The 15,382-nt window shown below is 41.0% G+C and overlaps 1 protein-coding gene across 1 annotated transcript in view; it reads left to right on the top strand.

Annotated features, from left to right (window-relative positions):
• Nucleotides 1–15,382, top strand: part of LOC132416625 (zinc finger protein 805) — a 92,110-nt gene that overhangs the window by 19,621 nt on the left and 57,107 nt on the right. Inside the window, exons 4-5 of the mRNA XM_069540233.1 lie at nt 4,327–4,470; nt 5,356–6,797. Coding sequence (XP_069396334.1) covers nt 4,327–4,470; nt 5,356–6,797 — 1,586 coding nt within the window. The remainder of the gene's footprint in view (nt 1–4,326; nt 4,471–5,355; nt 6,798–15,382) is intronic.

The raw sequence follows: 15,382 nt of genomic DNA, 5'->3' as shown, positions 1-15,382 counted from the left end.
GTTATGTCCTGTTCAGTCCTTGATGCTGTAAGGCTCCTCAATTTTTGCTTAACAGACTGACACAAAATTATATCTTAGGTGAGCTTGCTTTGCATTTCCCTCATTCACAACCTTTAGCACCTTATCATGTGATTATAGGCCCATTTGTACAATTGTCCCCTCGTATCCGCAGGTTCTGCCTCTGCAGATTCAACTGAGCGCAGATTGAAAACATTGGGGGGAAGAGAAAATACCAGAAAGTTCAAAAAAACAAAACTTGAATTTGGGGCTTCCCTGGTGACACAGTGGTTAAGAATCTGCCTGCCACTGTAGGGGACGTGGGTTCGAGCCCTGGTCCGGGAAGATCCCCCATGCCACCGAGCAGCTGAGCCCGTGTGCCACAACTACTGAGCCTGCGCTCTAGAGTCTGTGAGCCACAACTACTGAGCCTGTGTGCCACAACTACTGAAGCCCGTGTACCTAGAGCCTGTGCTCTGCAACAAGAGAAGCCACCACAATGAGAAGCCTGCATGCCGTACCTAGAGAAAGCCCACATGCAGCAACAAAGGCCCAATGCAGCCAAAAAAATTTTAAAAAAAAAACCTGAATTTGCCTTGTGCTGGCAACTATTTATCAATATATAGCATTTACATTGTATTAGATATTATAAGCAATCTAGAGATGATTTAAGGTACACAGGAGGATGTGTGTAGGTTATATGCAAATACTCCACCATTTTATATAAAGGACTTGAGCATCTGCAGATTTTAGTATTGAGCAGGGGGTTTCTGGAACCAGTTAATCTGCTGTGGATACTGAGAAACAACTTCTTTGAAATGTCATTTCATGGAAAATGCCTGTGTTTCTGTTACCTTGTTTCCCTTTTGTTTGTAGGGATTTTTTTTGTACATTCTTGATACTTTTATCAGTTATAGATGCTGCTCTATCCCCAATATCAAAAAGATATTCTTGTTTTATTCTAAGATGTTCTAAACTTGGCACTTGACATTTAACTCTTTTTGGTCTGAGGTAGAATTTGAGTATAGTGTGAGATAGGAATACAGTGTTTTGGGTTTTTTTTACTTTTTTAAATTAATTTTTTTATGATCCTTTTAATGTGTTGTTGGATTGTGTTTGCTAGTGTTTTGTTTTTGAGGTCGAATGAGACAATTTATAAGTTCCCTTAGTAAAACCTTGAAGGAGATGAAAAAAGAAGTACACAAAGAATACTAAAGAGCTGGGGGAAGAGCAGAAATCAAGAGAGGGAGATAAGTTTAGGTGGTTACTAGTGTCAAACTTTGCAGTGCGTCATAATTATAGTTACTGTGTTCAATGTTAATTCTCTCCCCAAGATAATTTCTGAAGGTTGTACTTTCACATCTCTTTTGCTTCCACTTCTGTCATGCTGGCTTCTTTTATTGGTGGGATAACAGGCATACTTGAGAGAGATGCATGTTCAGTTCAGGACCACCATCATTAGGTGGCCATGCGGTTCCCTCATCTCCTTTTTTCTTTATACTGATGGGTAGCATTCTTCATCACAAATGGAAGGTAGTGTGCTGGAAAAATAACATGGAGCTCCAAGGCCCAGAAGCAGCATGGGGTAGAGTTTTGTGACCTCAGATTCATTGTGATCCCAGTAGTGTCTGTCTTTTGTAGCCTCCTCTCATGTCTTCTTTCCTTGTTCAGCTCTTATAATGTGTTGCCATCCTTGATCCAATACGGAAAATTTAGTCTGTTTCCACAAACTGATTTCACCAGGAGTCCCTCATGTGATGACGTTCTGTCAGATTCTCTTGGTGTGTGAACTGTCTTCAGGTTCAACATATGAATCAAGTTTGGAGGTTGGGGTCCATCCTTCTAGTGTTGGAGGGTCTCCTGCAGAGGCAGGGAGAGGCTGTGGCTCACCGTGGGGACAAGGACACTGACAGCAGAAGTTTAGGGAAGTACTCCTTGGTGTGAGCCATCCCAGAGTCTCTGTTTGCTAGTATTTTGTTGAGGATTTTTGCATCTATATTCATCAGTGATATTGGTCTGTAATTTTCTCTTTTTTTTTGTGGTATCTTTGTCTGGTTTTGGTATCAGGGTGATGGTGGCCTCATAGAATGAGTTTGGGAGTGTTCCTTCCTCTGCAATTTTTTGGAAGAGTTTGAGAAGGATAGGTGTTAGCTCTTCTCTAACTGATAGAATTCACCTGTGAAGCCATGTGGTCCTGGACTTTTGTTTGTTGGAAGATTTTTAATCACAGTTTCAATTTCATTACTTGTGATTGGTCTGTTCATATTTTCTATTTCTTCCTGGTTCAGTCTTGGAAGGTTATACCTTTCTAAGAGTTTGTCCATTTATTCCAGGTTGTCCATTTTATTGGCATACAGTTGCTTGTAGGTAGTCTCTTAGGATGCTTTGCATTTCTACGGTGTTTGTTGTAACTTATCCTTTTTCATTTCTAATTTTATTGATACGAGTCCTTTCCCTCTTTTTGATGAGTCTGGCTAATGGTTTATCAATTTTGTTTATCTTCTCAAAGAACCAGGTTTTAGTTTCATTGATCTTTGCTAGTGTTTTCTTTGTTTTTGTTTCATTTATTTCTGCTCTGATCTTTATGATTTCTTTCCTTCTGCAAACTTTTTTTTGGGGGGGTTTGTTTGTTCTTCTTTCTCTAGTTCCTTTAGGTGTAAGGTTAGATTGTTTGAGATTTTTCTTGTTTCTTGAGGAAGGCTTTTATTGCTATAAACCTCCTTCTTAGAACTGCTTTTGCTGCATCGCATAGGTTTTGGATCTTCGTGTTTTCATTGTCATTTGTCTCTAGGTATTTTTTGATTTCCTCTTTGATTTCTTCAGTGATCTCTTGGTTATTTAGTAACATACTGTTTAGCTTCCATGTGTTTGTGTTTTTTACGTTTTTTTCTCTATAACTGATTTCTAATCTCATAGCATTGTGGTCAGAAAAGATGCTTGATACGATTTCAGTTTTCTTAAATTTACCGAGGCTTGATTTGTGATCCAAGATGTGATCTATCCTGGAGAATGTTCCATGTGCACTTGAGAAGAAAGTGTAATCTGCTATTTTTGGATAGAATGTCCTATAAATATCAAATCTATCTGGTCTATTGTGTCATTTAAAGCTTGTGTTTCCTTATTAATTTTCTGTTTGGATGATCTGTCCATTGGTGTAAGTGAGGTGTTAAAGTCCCACACTATTATTGTGTTACTGTTGATTTCCTCTTTTATAGCTGTTAGCAGATGCCTTATGTATTAAGGTGCTCCTATGTTGGGTGCATATGTATTTATAATTGTTATATTTTCTTCTTGGATTGATCCCTTTTCATTATGTAGTGTCCTTCCTTGTCTCTTCTAACATTTATTTTAAAGCCTATTTTATCTGATATGAGTATTGCTACTCTAGCTGTCTTTTGATTTCCATTTGCATGGAATATCTTTTTCCATCCCCTCACTTTCACTCTGTATGTGTCCCTAGGTCTGAAGTGAGTCTCTTGTAGACAGCATATATACAGGTCTTGTTTTTGTATCCATTCAGCAAGCCTGTGTCTTTTGGTTGGAGCATTTAATCCATTCACATTTAAGGTAATTTTCAATATGTATGTTCCTGTGACCATTTTCTTAATCGTTTTGGGTTTGTTTTTGTAGGTCCTTTTCTTTTGTGTTTCCCACTTAGAGAAGTTCCTTTAGCATTTGTTGTAGAGCCGGTTTGGTGGTGCTGAATTCTCTTAGCTTCCCTAGGACTTGTTTATCTTAAAACTGGAATTTTGTACCTTTTGACCGTCTTTCTCCAATTTCACCTCCCCCACGTTAAATTCTTCATTGGTATAGCTCCTCTTTAATGTTTTCAAGTAAACTATTAATATTTTCTCCATCTAGATCATGTGTATTTTTCTAGTCTTTTCACCAGACTGTTCGGGCATAACAGACCCAATGTGTCCATCCCAGTCCTGCTCACCTCCTGCCTTATGAGCCCTGTCCTGGGAGTCCTCACTGTAACCCAAGTCAAAACCATGGGAATCAGTTTCCCTGGATTCTTGTCAATACCATCCTCATGGCCTGGGGGGCCTTTGTACATTCTGTGTCCTAAGGCTATAGTGTCCTTCCCACCTCCTCTCTGTGGCAACTCCAGTGGTGCCAGTAGGACTCCCCTGGTCTCTTCCTGCACACAGTTAGCCAAACTCAAGGTTAGAAATACAGAACTCCAGGACTGCCAAGTCTGCCCAGGTGTTGTGAACCATCTGCAAGTTGAGGGGTTTCCCAGTCCACCCTCAGGTTCAGTGATTTGCTAGGAGACTCACAAAACTCCCTAAAACCTGTTATGCTCACAAATCGTGTTTGTTACAGGCAAAAGATGCAGAGTAGAAGAGGGGCCGGAGGTGTTCCAGACACGAAGCTTCCGTGTCTTCGGCGTCTCGTTACCTCCTGGAATCGATATCTGGCAGTATGTGCACGGAGTGTTGCCAACCCAGGAAACTCACCAGAGCCTCGGTATCCAGATTTTTGTTGAGTTTTCATTACAGAAGCATGATTGATTGAGTCATGGTACATGCGACTCAGTCTCCACCCTTCTTCCCTTTCCAGAGATCCAGCTGATAACTCGTGGTTCAAAGCCCCAGCTTTCTAATTACACGTTTGGTCTTTCTGCTGTGCCCAGACCTTACCCAGACCTAATGTCATCTCTTCAGCATAAACTATCTAGGGGCCCATAGTGAGTCATCTGTTGTCGTAAAGTATCATGTACATCCCTAGGGACTCACCATGAACAGCGAAGACATGCCTGTCTCTCTGGAGATACCCAGTTTACAGGTTACTTCCTTAGAGCTGGGGCAAGGACCATACTTCTCTTTGGAGATAGTTGAATTGGCATTATACACTTCCTGTCCTTTATCAGGGCTGCATTAGATGCCTTTTCCTAGTGGGTTTTTTGTTTTGTTTTTTTTTTCAGCCGTGCCACTTGGCTTGCGGGATTGTAGTTCCCCCACCAGGGATTGAACCTGGGCCTGGCAGGCAGTGAAAGCACAGAGTCCTAACCACTGTACCATTATGGAATTCCCTTTTCCTCGTGTTCTTACAGCAACATGGGATGTCTTCGATTAAAGGAAACTGAAAGCCCACAGAGGCATTATTACTCTGTCCAGCCAAGCCTGTGAAATTGTGGCGTTATGTCCATTGCAGACTCTCTTACTGGGTCCGGCTTTCAAGGTGTCAGCAGTCTAATGACCAAGAAAGAAAGAAGTTACAATGTTGAGATTCAGAGGTAGCAAAACAGACACAGAGGCACTGTTTTCATCTTTATCTTTTTCACTGAAATGCCGATTTTGTTTCTTCCTTGTTCGTATTACTAATGGGCCTTGTTTGTTGGGTTTCTTTCAGTTGACAAAGGAAAACCCAAGACCACAGAACCTACCACTTGTGAGCCAACCCTATATGAGGGAGCCTCTATCCAGGAACTAATACAAGGAGGCCCAGGGGACTCCCAGTTCGGACAAACCAAGGATCAGGATGGGCTGTTGGAAATGCAGGAAGGACACTTGGGACCAGGGATGGACCCCCAGAGGGAGAAGCTTCCTGAGAAAATGAGTCCTGAACATGGCAGCTTAGGGACAGCTGGTGGTGTGTGTTCAAGGATTGTAGAGGAGCTGGTCCCTGCAGGAGGTGCTGTCCATGACCATGACTCATGTGGATCTGGTAATGACCACATGATTCAGGAAGAGGAAAGTATCTTTAAATGCAGTGAATGTGGGAAAGTTTTTAACAAGAAACACCTTCTTGCTGGACATGAAAAGATTCACTCTGGTGTGAAGCCCTATGAATGCACAGAGTGTGGGAAAACCTTTATTAAGAGCACACACCTCCTCCAGCACCACATGATCCACACCGGGGAGAGGCCCTATGAGTGCACAGAGTGCGGGAAGGCCTTCAACCGCAGGTCCTACCTTACACAACACCAGCGGATTCACACTGGAGAGAAGCCTTACAAGTGCAATGAATGTGGAAAGGCCTTCACCCACCGCTCCAACTTTGTCTTACATAAGAGGAGACACACCGGGGAAAAACCCTTTGTGTGCAAAGAATGTGGGCAAGTCTTCCGACATAGGCCAGGATTCCTTCGACATCACATCATTCACAGTGGTGAGAATCCGTATGAGTGCTTTGAATGTGGCAAGGTCTTTAAACACAAGTCATACCTCGTGTGGCACCAGCAGACTCACACTGGGGAGAAGCCCTACGAGTGCAGTGAATGCGGTAAAGCCTTCTGTGAGAGCGCAGCCCTCATTCACCACTATGTCATCCACACTGGGGAGAAACCCTTTGAATGCCTCGAGTGTGGGAAGGCCTTCAACCACAGATCATACCTCAAGAGGCACCAGCGGATTCACACTGGGGAGAAGCCTTTTGTGTGCACTGAATGTGGAAGGGCCTTCACCCACTGCTCCACTTTTATCTTGCATAAACGGGCCCACACTGGAGAGAAACCTTTTGAGTGCAAAGAATGTGGGAAAGCCTTTAGCACTAGGAAAGACCTCATTCGGCACTTCAGCATCCACACTGGGGAGAAGCCCTTTGAGTGCACGGAGTGTGGGAAGGCCTTCAACCGCAGGTCAGGCCTCACCAGGCACCAGCGGATTCACAGTGGAGAGAAGCCCTATGAATGCATGGAGTGTGGGAAGTCCTTTTGCTGGAGCACAAACCTCATTCGACATGCCATCATCCACACGGGAGAGAAGCCTTATAAGTGCAGTGAATGTGGAAAGGCCTTCAGTCGTAGCTCATCCCTCACTCAGCATCAAAGGATTCATACTGGGAGAAACCCTGTCAGTGTGACAGATGTAGGAAGAACCTTCACCAGTGGGCAAACCTCAGTCACCCTCCGAGAACTCCTGTTGGGGAAAGAGTTTTTGAATGTAAACACCGAGGAAAATCTTTTGCAGGAGAAAACACCTACCATGACATCTGATCGTACATACCAAAGAGAAACCCCACAAGTATCTTCTCTGTGAGAAAACCTGTCACGGATCATCAGTAGTTGTGTAAAGACGCATTGTAGGAATTGACCCAGCCTAGAGCCTTACTCTACATCTGAGAGTTCATCTGTGAGGGAGAGACCAGTGTTTATTGTGCACTAAGGAAAACTTTAGCTACGTTTTTCCCTTAGTTTACACTGTAGTGTTATCTCAGGAATTTTTATAAAACGAAGGTGGAAACTTAGATGAAAAAATGAAATGCAAACATAGTTTGAGACTTCTCTGTCAAGGTTATGGCACTTTGTCATGGATCCCTTAGTTTACTTGGGGTGAGGGGAATGTTATTTCACAGGCAAAGGGCCTTGACCCTTTATGTGTCTTATATATACATTCGTTGCTGTCCAGTATTGGGAGAGTTAGACACTTGAAGCCAGGTATTTAAGTAGATAAAGATACACATATGACACACAGGCACGTTTTATTGCACCAGTTAAGACTGTTTCAGGCTTTGGTTTTTTTAAAAAACAAACGGTTCTTTTGGTGGTTTTAAACACCAAACATTCAGACTTTTTATTGATTCAATCTGTTCTTTAATTTCTGTAGCTATACGGTAAATCTTAAAATTGGGTAAAGTGAATACTTTTATTATTTAAATTAACTCCGCTTTCTAGTTCCTTGGACTTGCCATATAAATCTTAGGATGCAAAAAAACCTTGCTCATGTGTTTATAGAAATTGATTTAAACCTGTAGAGCAGTTTGTTTAAAAGCAGCACCATGAATACAGTACATGGTATGGTGTTTCATGTATCTAAGTAATTATTGATATTTCATTACCATTTTGTAATATTGAACAATACAGGTTCTGTACATTTTTTTTAGGGTTTATGTCTAGGTTGTTGGGGTGTTTTTTTTTTTAGTGATTTGTAAATGGCTTTTTTTTTTTTTTTGGCCTCGAGGCTTGTGGGATCTTAGTTCTCCCACCAGGGATAAAACCCAGGCCCCCTACAGTGAAAGCGAGGAGTCCTAACCACTGGACTGCCAGGGAATTCCCTATTGGCATTGTTTTAAACTTTCATTTCCACATAATCTTTAGTAGCATACAGAAAGATAATTGTTCTGGGGGGTGATATTTTAGTATCTTGCAGCCTTGGCTGAACTCAGTTATTTCTAGCCATTTCTTTGGATAGAATCCTTGGTATTTTCTGCATAGAAATGTCAACTGCAAATAGTTTTCTTTCTTCCTATTTGTATACGTATTATTTCTTTTTCTTATGCACTTAGCCAGGACTCTCAGTATGATGTTGAGTAAGAGTAGTAAGAGAGGACATCCTTGACTGGTTTCTGATATTAGGGGGAAAATGGTCAGTTTTTCATCAAGTACAATGTTAGTTGTAAGGTGGTTTTTTTTCCATAGAGTTTTCCTGTCAAGTCTAGAAAGTTTCCCTCTGTTAATTTGCTGAGATTTTTGTTGTCATGAATGAATGTTGGATTTTGGCAGATACTTTAGCTCCATCAGTTAATGTGATCATCTGGTTTTTATTCTTTAGCCTGTTGATATAGTGTATTACATTGAGTTTTGAATATTAAACCAGCCTTGCATCCTTGGAATAAACCTCACTTGGTTGTGGAGTATAAATTTTTTAATATATATTAAAGCATTCCATTTGATTATATTTTTTTGAGCAGGTTTTCCTATAATCTCTTGATTGATGATATGTAGTTGTCATTCTTTGCTTGTTTTTAACTACTGTCATTGTCTGGTTTTGGTGTCAAGGTGATAGTGGCTTCCCAAGTTCTGTTTTTTAGGAAGACTATGTAATTGTTTTTAATTGTTGTTTTAATGTTTCATAACATCCTCCAGTGAACCATTTGAACCTGGAGATTTTCTGGATACTTTTTAGTTACATATTATTTGATAAGTATGGAACTATTCAGAGTATCTGTTTTCATATTGGATAAATTGGATAGTTGGTCCTCTTCAAGGAAATGTTTCATTTCATCTAACTTTTCTTATTTGGAGACTTGTTGGGAGTATTCCCTTATTATCTTTTTAATGGCAACAGGGTCTGTACTTACATCGCATTTTATTCCTGATTTTGGAAATATGTCACCTCTCTTTTTAATCATTGTCAGTCTTAGACATATACCAATTTTACTGATCATTTTGAAGAACCAGCACTTTATTTTATTGATTTTTCTCTATTGCCTTTCTGGGTGGTTTTTTTTTTTGTTTTATTTTGTTTTTTTTTTTTATCACACCACGCAGCATGTGGGATCTTAGTTCCCCGCAGGGATCGAACCTATGCCCCCTGCATTGAGAGCACAGAGTCTTAACCACTGGCCCACCAGGGAAGTCCCTTTACCTTTCTGTCCTTAATTTCACTGATTTCTGTTCAGGTCTTTATGATATCATATCTTCTACTTTGCTTTGGTTGTATTTTGCTCTTTTTATTTTTTGAGGGATGCTAAGATTACTGATTTGAAACTTTTTTTTTTCTTTTCTAATGGATCATTAAGTATTATAAAGTTCCTTCAGCACTGTTCCAGCCTTATCCCACAAGTTTTCATTACAATTTATTCAGTTCTAAATATCCCTTGATTCCCTTAGAGACTTCCTCTGACACCCATGTATTATTCAGAAGTATATTGTTTCATTTCCTACTGTTTGGAGCATTTTCTGGTATCTTTTGTTACTGATTTATTACTTGTTTCATGTTTGGTTTGTTTAAATTTGTTGAAGTTTGTTTTATGACCCAGGGTGTGGTATATCTTGTTCTGTAAGGCTTCTCGAAACGAATGTGTATTCTGCTGTTACTGGGTGAAGTTTCTATAAATGTCTGCACAATCCTCTTGGTTGGGGTTATTGCTCAGATTTTTTACATCCTTGCTGACTTTCTGTGTAGTATTTCTGTCCGTTGCAGAGAGAGGGATGATGAAGTCCTGAAGTATAATTGAGAAATTGTCTATTCCTTACAAGTTCTGTAAGTTTCTGCTTCACGTATTTCAAAGTTCTGTTGTTTGGTGCATACACATATAGGATTGCTATGTCATCTTGGTGTATTGACCCTTTAATCATAATAAAGGGGTTCATTTTCTTGCCTTTGAAGCATAGTTTATCTGATATTAGTATAGTCACTACTGCATTTTTATTTTTATTTTATTTTTTTTGTGGTACGTGAGCTTCTCACTGTTGTGGCCTCTCCCGTTGCAGAGCACGGGCTCCAGACGGGCAGGCTCAGCAGCCATGGCTCACGGGCCCAGCCGCTTCGCGGCATGTGGGATCTTCCCGGACCGGGGCATGAACCCATGTCCCCTGCATCGGCAGGCGGACTCTCAACCACTGTGCCACCAGGGAAGCCCACTACTGCATTTTTTTATTAATGTTTGTAGTCTATATTTTTCCATAATTTTATTTTTAACATCTACATCATTATATTTGAAGTAAGTTTCTTGTGACAGCATGTAGTTGGGGTCATACTTTTTTTTTTAATCCATTATGCCACTTTTAATTCGTAGGTTTAGATCATCTAAATTTAAAATAATTATTGATATGTTAGAGCTTAACTGTACCATTTTATTAATCTTTTTTTTTGTGTGTGTTCCCTTTGTATTATTTCTCTTGTTTTCCAGTTTTTATTATTTGGGTTCCCCCACCCCATTTCCTGTGGGTTATTTTAATATTTTTTAGAATTCCATTTGATACGTCTGTAATGTTTTTGAGTATATATCTTAATTTTCTTTACGTATTGTATTATGTATACATAACTTATCACAGACTGTACCAGCATTTTAGCACTTTGATGTATAGAAACCTTGATTCCATTAGGTTCACCTACATTCCCTATTCTTAATATAATTGTATTTTCTCGTTGTATACTGAGAACTATATTGGATATTGTAATTTTTGCCTCAACTTAGTTTTTTATTCCCCCCCCCCCCACAAAATTCGTGAGAAGCATAGTCTGTTTACCTCTACTTTTACCATTCCATTGTTGTTTCTCCATTCTTGAAGTCCCAAGTCTTCTGTTAACATTTCCATTCTGTTTGGCAAATTTCCTGTGGCCTTTTTTCTAGGGTATGTCTGCTGTTAACAAATGTTTTTTCTTTTTTCATCTAAAAATGTCTTTATGTTCACTGCATTCCTGAAGGATATTTTTGTGCGACATAAGACTTGGGGTCCACAGTTCTTCTAGGACAAAAGAAAACATGTCTGTTTTTTCTTCTGTCCATCTCCTTTTGTCCAGCATGGTTTCAGATGAGAAACCTGCCTTTCAAGCCATTGTTCCTCTATTTGAAAGGCATCCTTTCCGTCAGGTGCTTTCAAAGTGTTTTTTATTATAATATTCAGTTTATGATGTGTCCTGGCATAGCATTTTTAGGGTTTATCCTGTTTGGTGTTTTCTCAGCTTTTTGAATCATGTGGTGTATGCTCTTTGCCAAATTTGGGAGATTTTTAGTTATTTTTCAAATATTTTTTCAACCCCACACTTTTTCTCCTCTCAGGGACTCCAGTAACATGAATGATAATTCTCACATTCTTGTTCCATAGGACCCTCAGGCTCCCATCTTTTTGTTTCCACCAGTCTGTTTTTCTCTGTTCCGCACATTGATTAACTTTCATTGATCTCCCTTTGAGCTCACTGGTTTCTTTCTGTCTCGTATATAATCTACTATTGAGCTCACCCAGTGAGTTTTCATTTTGGTTTTTGAATTTTCCAGTTGTTTGATTTCCATTTGGTTCTTTTATACATCTTCTGTATTTTTGCCTAGCTTATAATGCCAAAGAAGGACTCTGAGAAAACAGGCAAAACTGTATAGTCCAAGGTCATGGTTCTCTGGTGGTTTATCTTGATGTTGGGATAGAAATCCTAGATTAACTGGAGAAATGAAAAGCCTGGTATCCACAAGAATTTCTGAGAACAGATCTTACAACTGAGACCTGTAGATTGTTCAGAGTTGTGTTTAAGGTGCCTGGATTCTCCGTGAATCCTACTGTCTTCTGCCTTGTTGCCCAAGCCAGACACACTTTGCAGCCATTTTTCATCATCACCCACATCCAGCCACTGTCCCATTCTGTTCTTTTTTTCCTAGTAGACACTCAGTATATGTGTGTTCTAGTGAATGGCTACATGCAGCAGGGGATTTATATTATAATGTTTGGCTCCCTCACAGTGTTTACACAAAGCTGTGTATATAGTTGGCACCGTATAGAACATACGTTGACCTTGAAGAAAATCTACACAAGCTTTTATGGCCAGATCATAGTCATAATGAATGATTGTTTTGGGTCGTCAAAGACCACCCTCAGTTGCAGTAATTTGCTGATTCACAGTACTCTGCGTATTTTTACAGTCAACAGCTGTGCTTTATTACACCAAAACGGTGCAAAGCAAACTCAGCCAAGGGAAAAGGCACAAGGACTGAAGTCCAGAGGAAACCAGGGACAATCTGCAGTGGTCCTGTCTCAGGGAAGTCACACAGGACGGGCCTAATTTAAGCTCCATCAAGGAGTTAACAGCAATAGATTGAAATGTCTACTGGGGAAGCTAATTAGAGACCCAGTGCCCGGGGTTTCTTGGGGACACTCTAGCACATACCAAATTGTAGACCTCTAGAAGGATAGATAGATCTTTGGCATTAAGCCACACAGTTAAACAAAAAACTTGGGCACGCTGAGCCACTCGTCATTTGTGGGAATGATGGGAAATCTCCCAAAATCTAAGGTCCCAAACCCCAGCCCTTGCAGAGGTGAACCTTGCAAGCTCAAGAGAATAGCAGTCTCAGGCCTGCTGTGTTACGTCTTCATAGTGACTTAAATGGTACTAAGATGCCGATTAATTCAGACTTCTGTAACAAACATTAAGCAAATACAGTTTCCTACAACAAAAAGTGAGTCATAACTCTGAGGTGAAATTGTTGTTAAAAAAAAAAAATCAGTAAGCCAAAGTAGAACTTAACAAACTAGCCAGGATTTAATTTAGTGATGACAAAGTACAGAGGCAGTCTGGTGACAAAGTTCCTTATCCCTTCCCAATATTAATATATGTATGTATATGTATGTGTATGTATGTACACCACTTGAGGCCATATATATGTATATAAATGTGTATAGACCTAATATATATGTATTTCTGTGTGTGTATATATATACAGATACATGGCTTCAAGTGGTCTGACTTGCAAATACCCACTGCTTGCTTACCCTTATCTATAAAGATGTAAATGCCAGATCAATGCTGTGTGTTCCTATAGCACGTAAGTCAACAATTTCTTGTCTCTTTGTTCCTGCTATTGATGCTCTTTGCCTCTGTCTTCAACAAAGAGAGAAATAAGGAACATGTGCATCATTCAGTGCACCTGACAAGATTTAATTAAAGACTTCGTTTCAGGCTTAGTCGCCTTCATGATCTATGTGTGAGTTTCACTTGGAGAGAGTGGGAGCTGGTGGCTCCAGCGGGGAGGGCCCTTGCTGGAGACATGGTGCTGGACCCCTACAGGAATCTGGTCTCTGGGAGTATGTGCCTCTCCCCTTTGTACTCACACTCTGGCCTGCAGATGACCTTTCCTGTCTCAGTGGGATGGGGGGGTGGTGCGGCTCTGGAATGCTCAATGATGTCATCCTTGAGAGTTGAGGGTTAAAGATTTGTAATCTGCTCACAGGTAGGTTACACACCTCACAGTTAAAGGTCTAAATGGTAGATGGGCAACTTTGCCTCCCTCAGAGCAGTGTCAGTGCCATGGGCCCTGTGGTCTGACTTCCGGTTGGTACTTCCTGACCTGGTTCTTACCTGCTGGAAGACTTTTTAGAAAATTCCTGGCCACTCCTCCTTCCCTTTGTTTTGGATATCCATGTGTTAAAGTATGTGCTTTTATTCTGAAGTTCTAACATTTGGGACCTTGCTGATCCTGTAGAGACTGCTCCTCCTAGAGCTAGCTGATTCCTCCAGATAAGTTTCCCCACTGGGTGTGCCTTTTAAATGCAAACCAGCCATTCCAGAGTCCAGACCCCACTACTACTGCCTTTATCAAGTTCTCATGCTTCAAGACCCTTCCCTAGATCCCAGGAAACTAAGGACAGCCTCTGCACTCTGAACTGTGCTGAAATTATCCCAGCTAGCTAATCCTAAACCTACTTAGCCTGCTTGCTTCCCCTGGCCCACTGCTCCCAGTGAAAATGACAACACAGTCTTTGCCTACACTTCCGCCTCCATCCTTTTGCCGCTGACTCCACACTAGTGCGTCCCCATGTGACCCTGTGGAGCATGGCGTGACCTCATCTTACAGAACTGTATTTCTTCAACGGCAATCATCTGTTGGCCTCATATCAGGATACTAAATCCTACATTTTAAAACTGCCTGAAAGCGTTAATGAGAGGATAAATACTAGGAATATAACAGAGCAAATCAGGCATTTCCAGAAACCAGGGTGTCAGTGCACCCAGCCAGATGCAATCTTTAAATTGGAACGGTGTGGAGAGTCCTGGACAGAGGAAAGAACAATGCCAAGGAGAGGCTGTCCAGGTGAGCAAATAGCAGGTATTTGACAGGCCAAGGTGTTAGTAAGATGCCACTTACCTCCACCTCCAGGTGTTTGTCTTTTAGAAAGATGGTTCCAGATTCCCTTCTCAAAGTCACACACTTCAGACAATGACCAAGTGTGGCTAACTGGGGGCCACAAATTCATTAATGACAACTTCAGATAGTCTCCCTGTATGATTCCTACTTTCTGAGACGTGAAGGAAGAAACGCCTTCTGTGTGCTGTCTCCCGAGTCCTGCTACATCATTTGTTTTCTTGTTCACCTCCTGGTTAACAGGCATCCTCATCACTTTCCTCCCTTGTCCCTTATGGCATCTGTAGCCACGTGGTCTTTCAACCTTTCTGCTTATTATTGCTCATTCTAGTTCCATTTCATGCTCTTGATTTTGGGTATAAATCTTCATACACATTTGATGTGCTCTCCTCACTTTCTCTCTCCTTGAAACCTGAAATCACTTAAGCAATCGTCAACATTTTCCCCATCGTAGTCTGCCCAATGTTTGCTGTGCCTGTGATCTCAGCTGCCTAAAGCCTCCTTCTCATCTGCATGTTCTTTTGTCCTTCACTCTTTCTGATTCGTCCTCCCACATGGCCTTGAGTGTCAGGCACCACTCTCTATCCCACATCTCACTTCTTTATTCCTCCCTCTCCCTTTAACTGAGGAGTCCCCTTGGACCTATTTTCCTTTCCTTGCGATTATTGCACTTCACCATTACCTCTTCTATTTTTCTCCACTTCCCAAGCCTCCCTACATTGTGAACCTCCTTGGTACAGTCCCACCCTCTACACCACTCTAGGCAAGGTTGGTGGTGACTCCCATGTTTATAAAATTTAAGCCCTTGGTGCTTCCCTGGTGGCGCGATGGTTGAGAGTCCGCCTGCTCATGCAGGGGACGC

The sequence above is a fragment of the Delphinus delphis genome, chromosome 20, assembly GCF_949987515.2.
Source record: "Delphinus delphis chromosome 20, mDelDel1.2, whole genome shotgun sequence".
In the NCBI taxonomy this organism is placed as follows: domain Eukaryota; kingdom Metazoa; phylum Chordata; class Mammalia; order Artiodactyla; family Delphinidae; genus Delphinus; species Delphinus delphis.
This window is presented reverse-complemented; position numbering and strand designations above follow the sequence as displayed.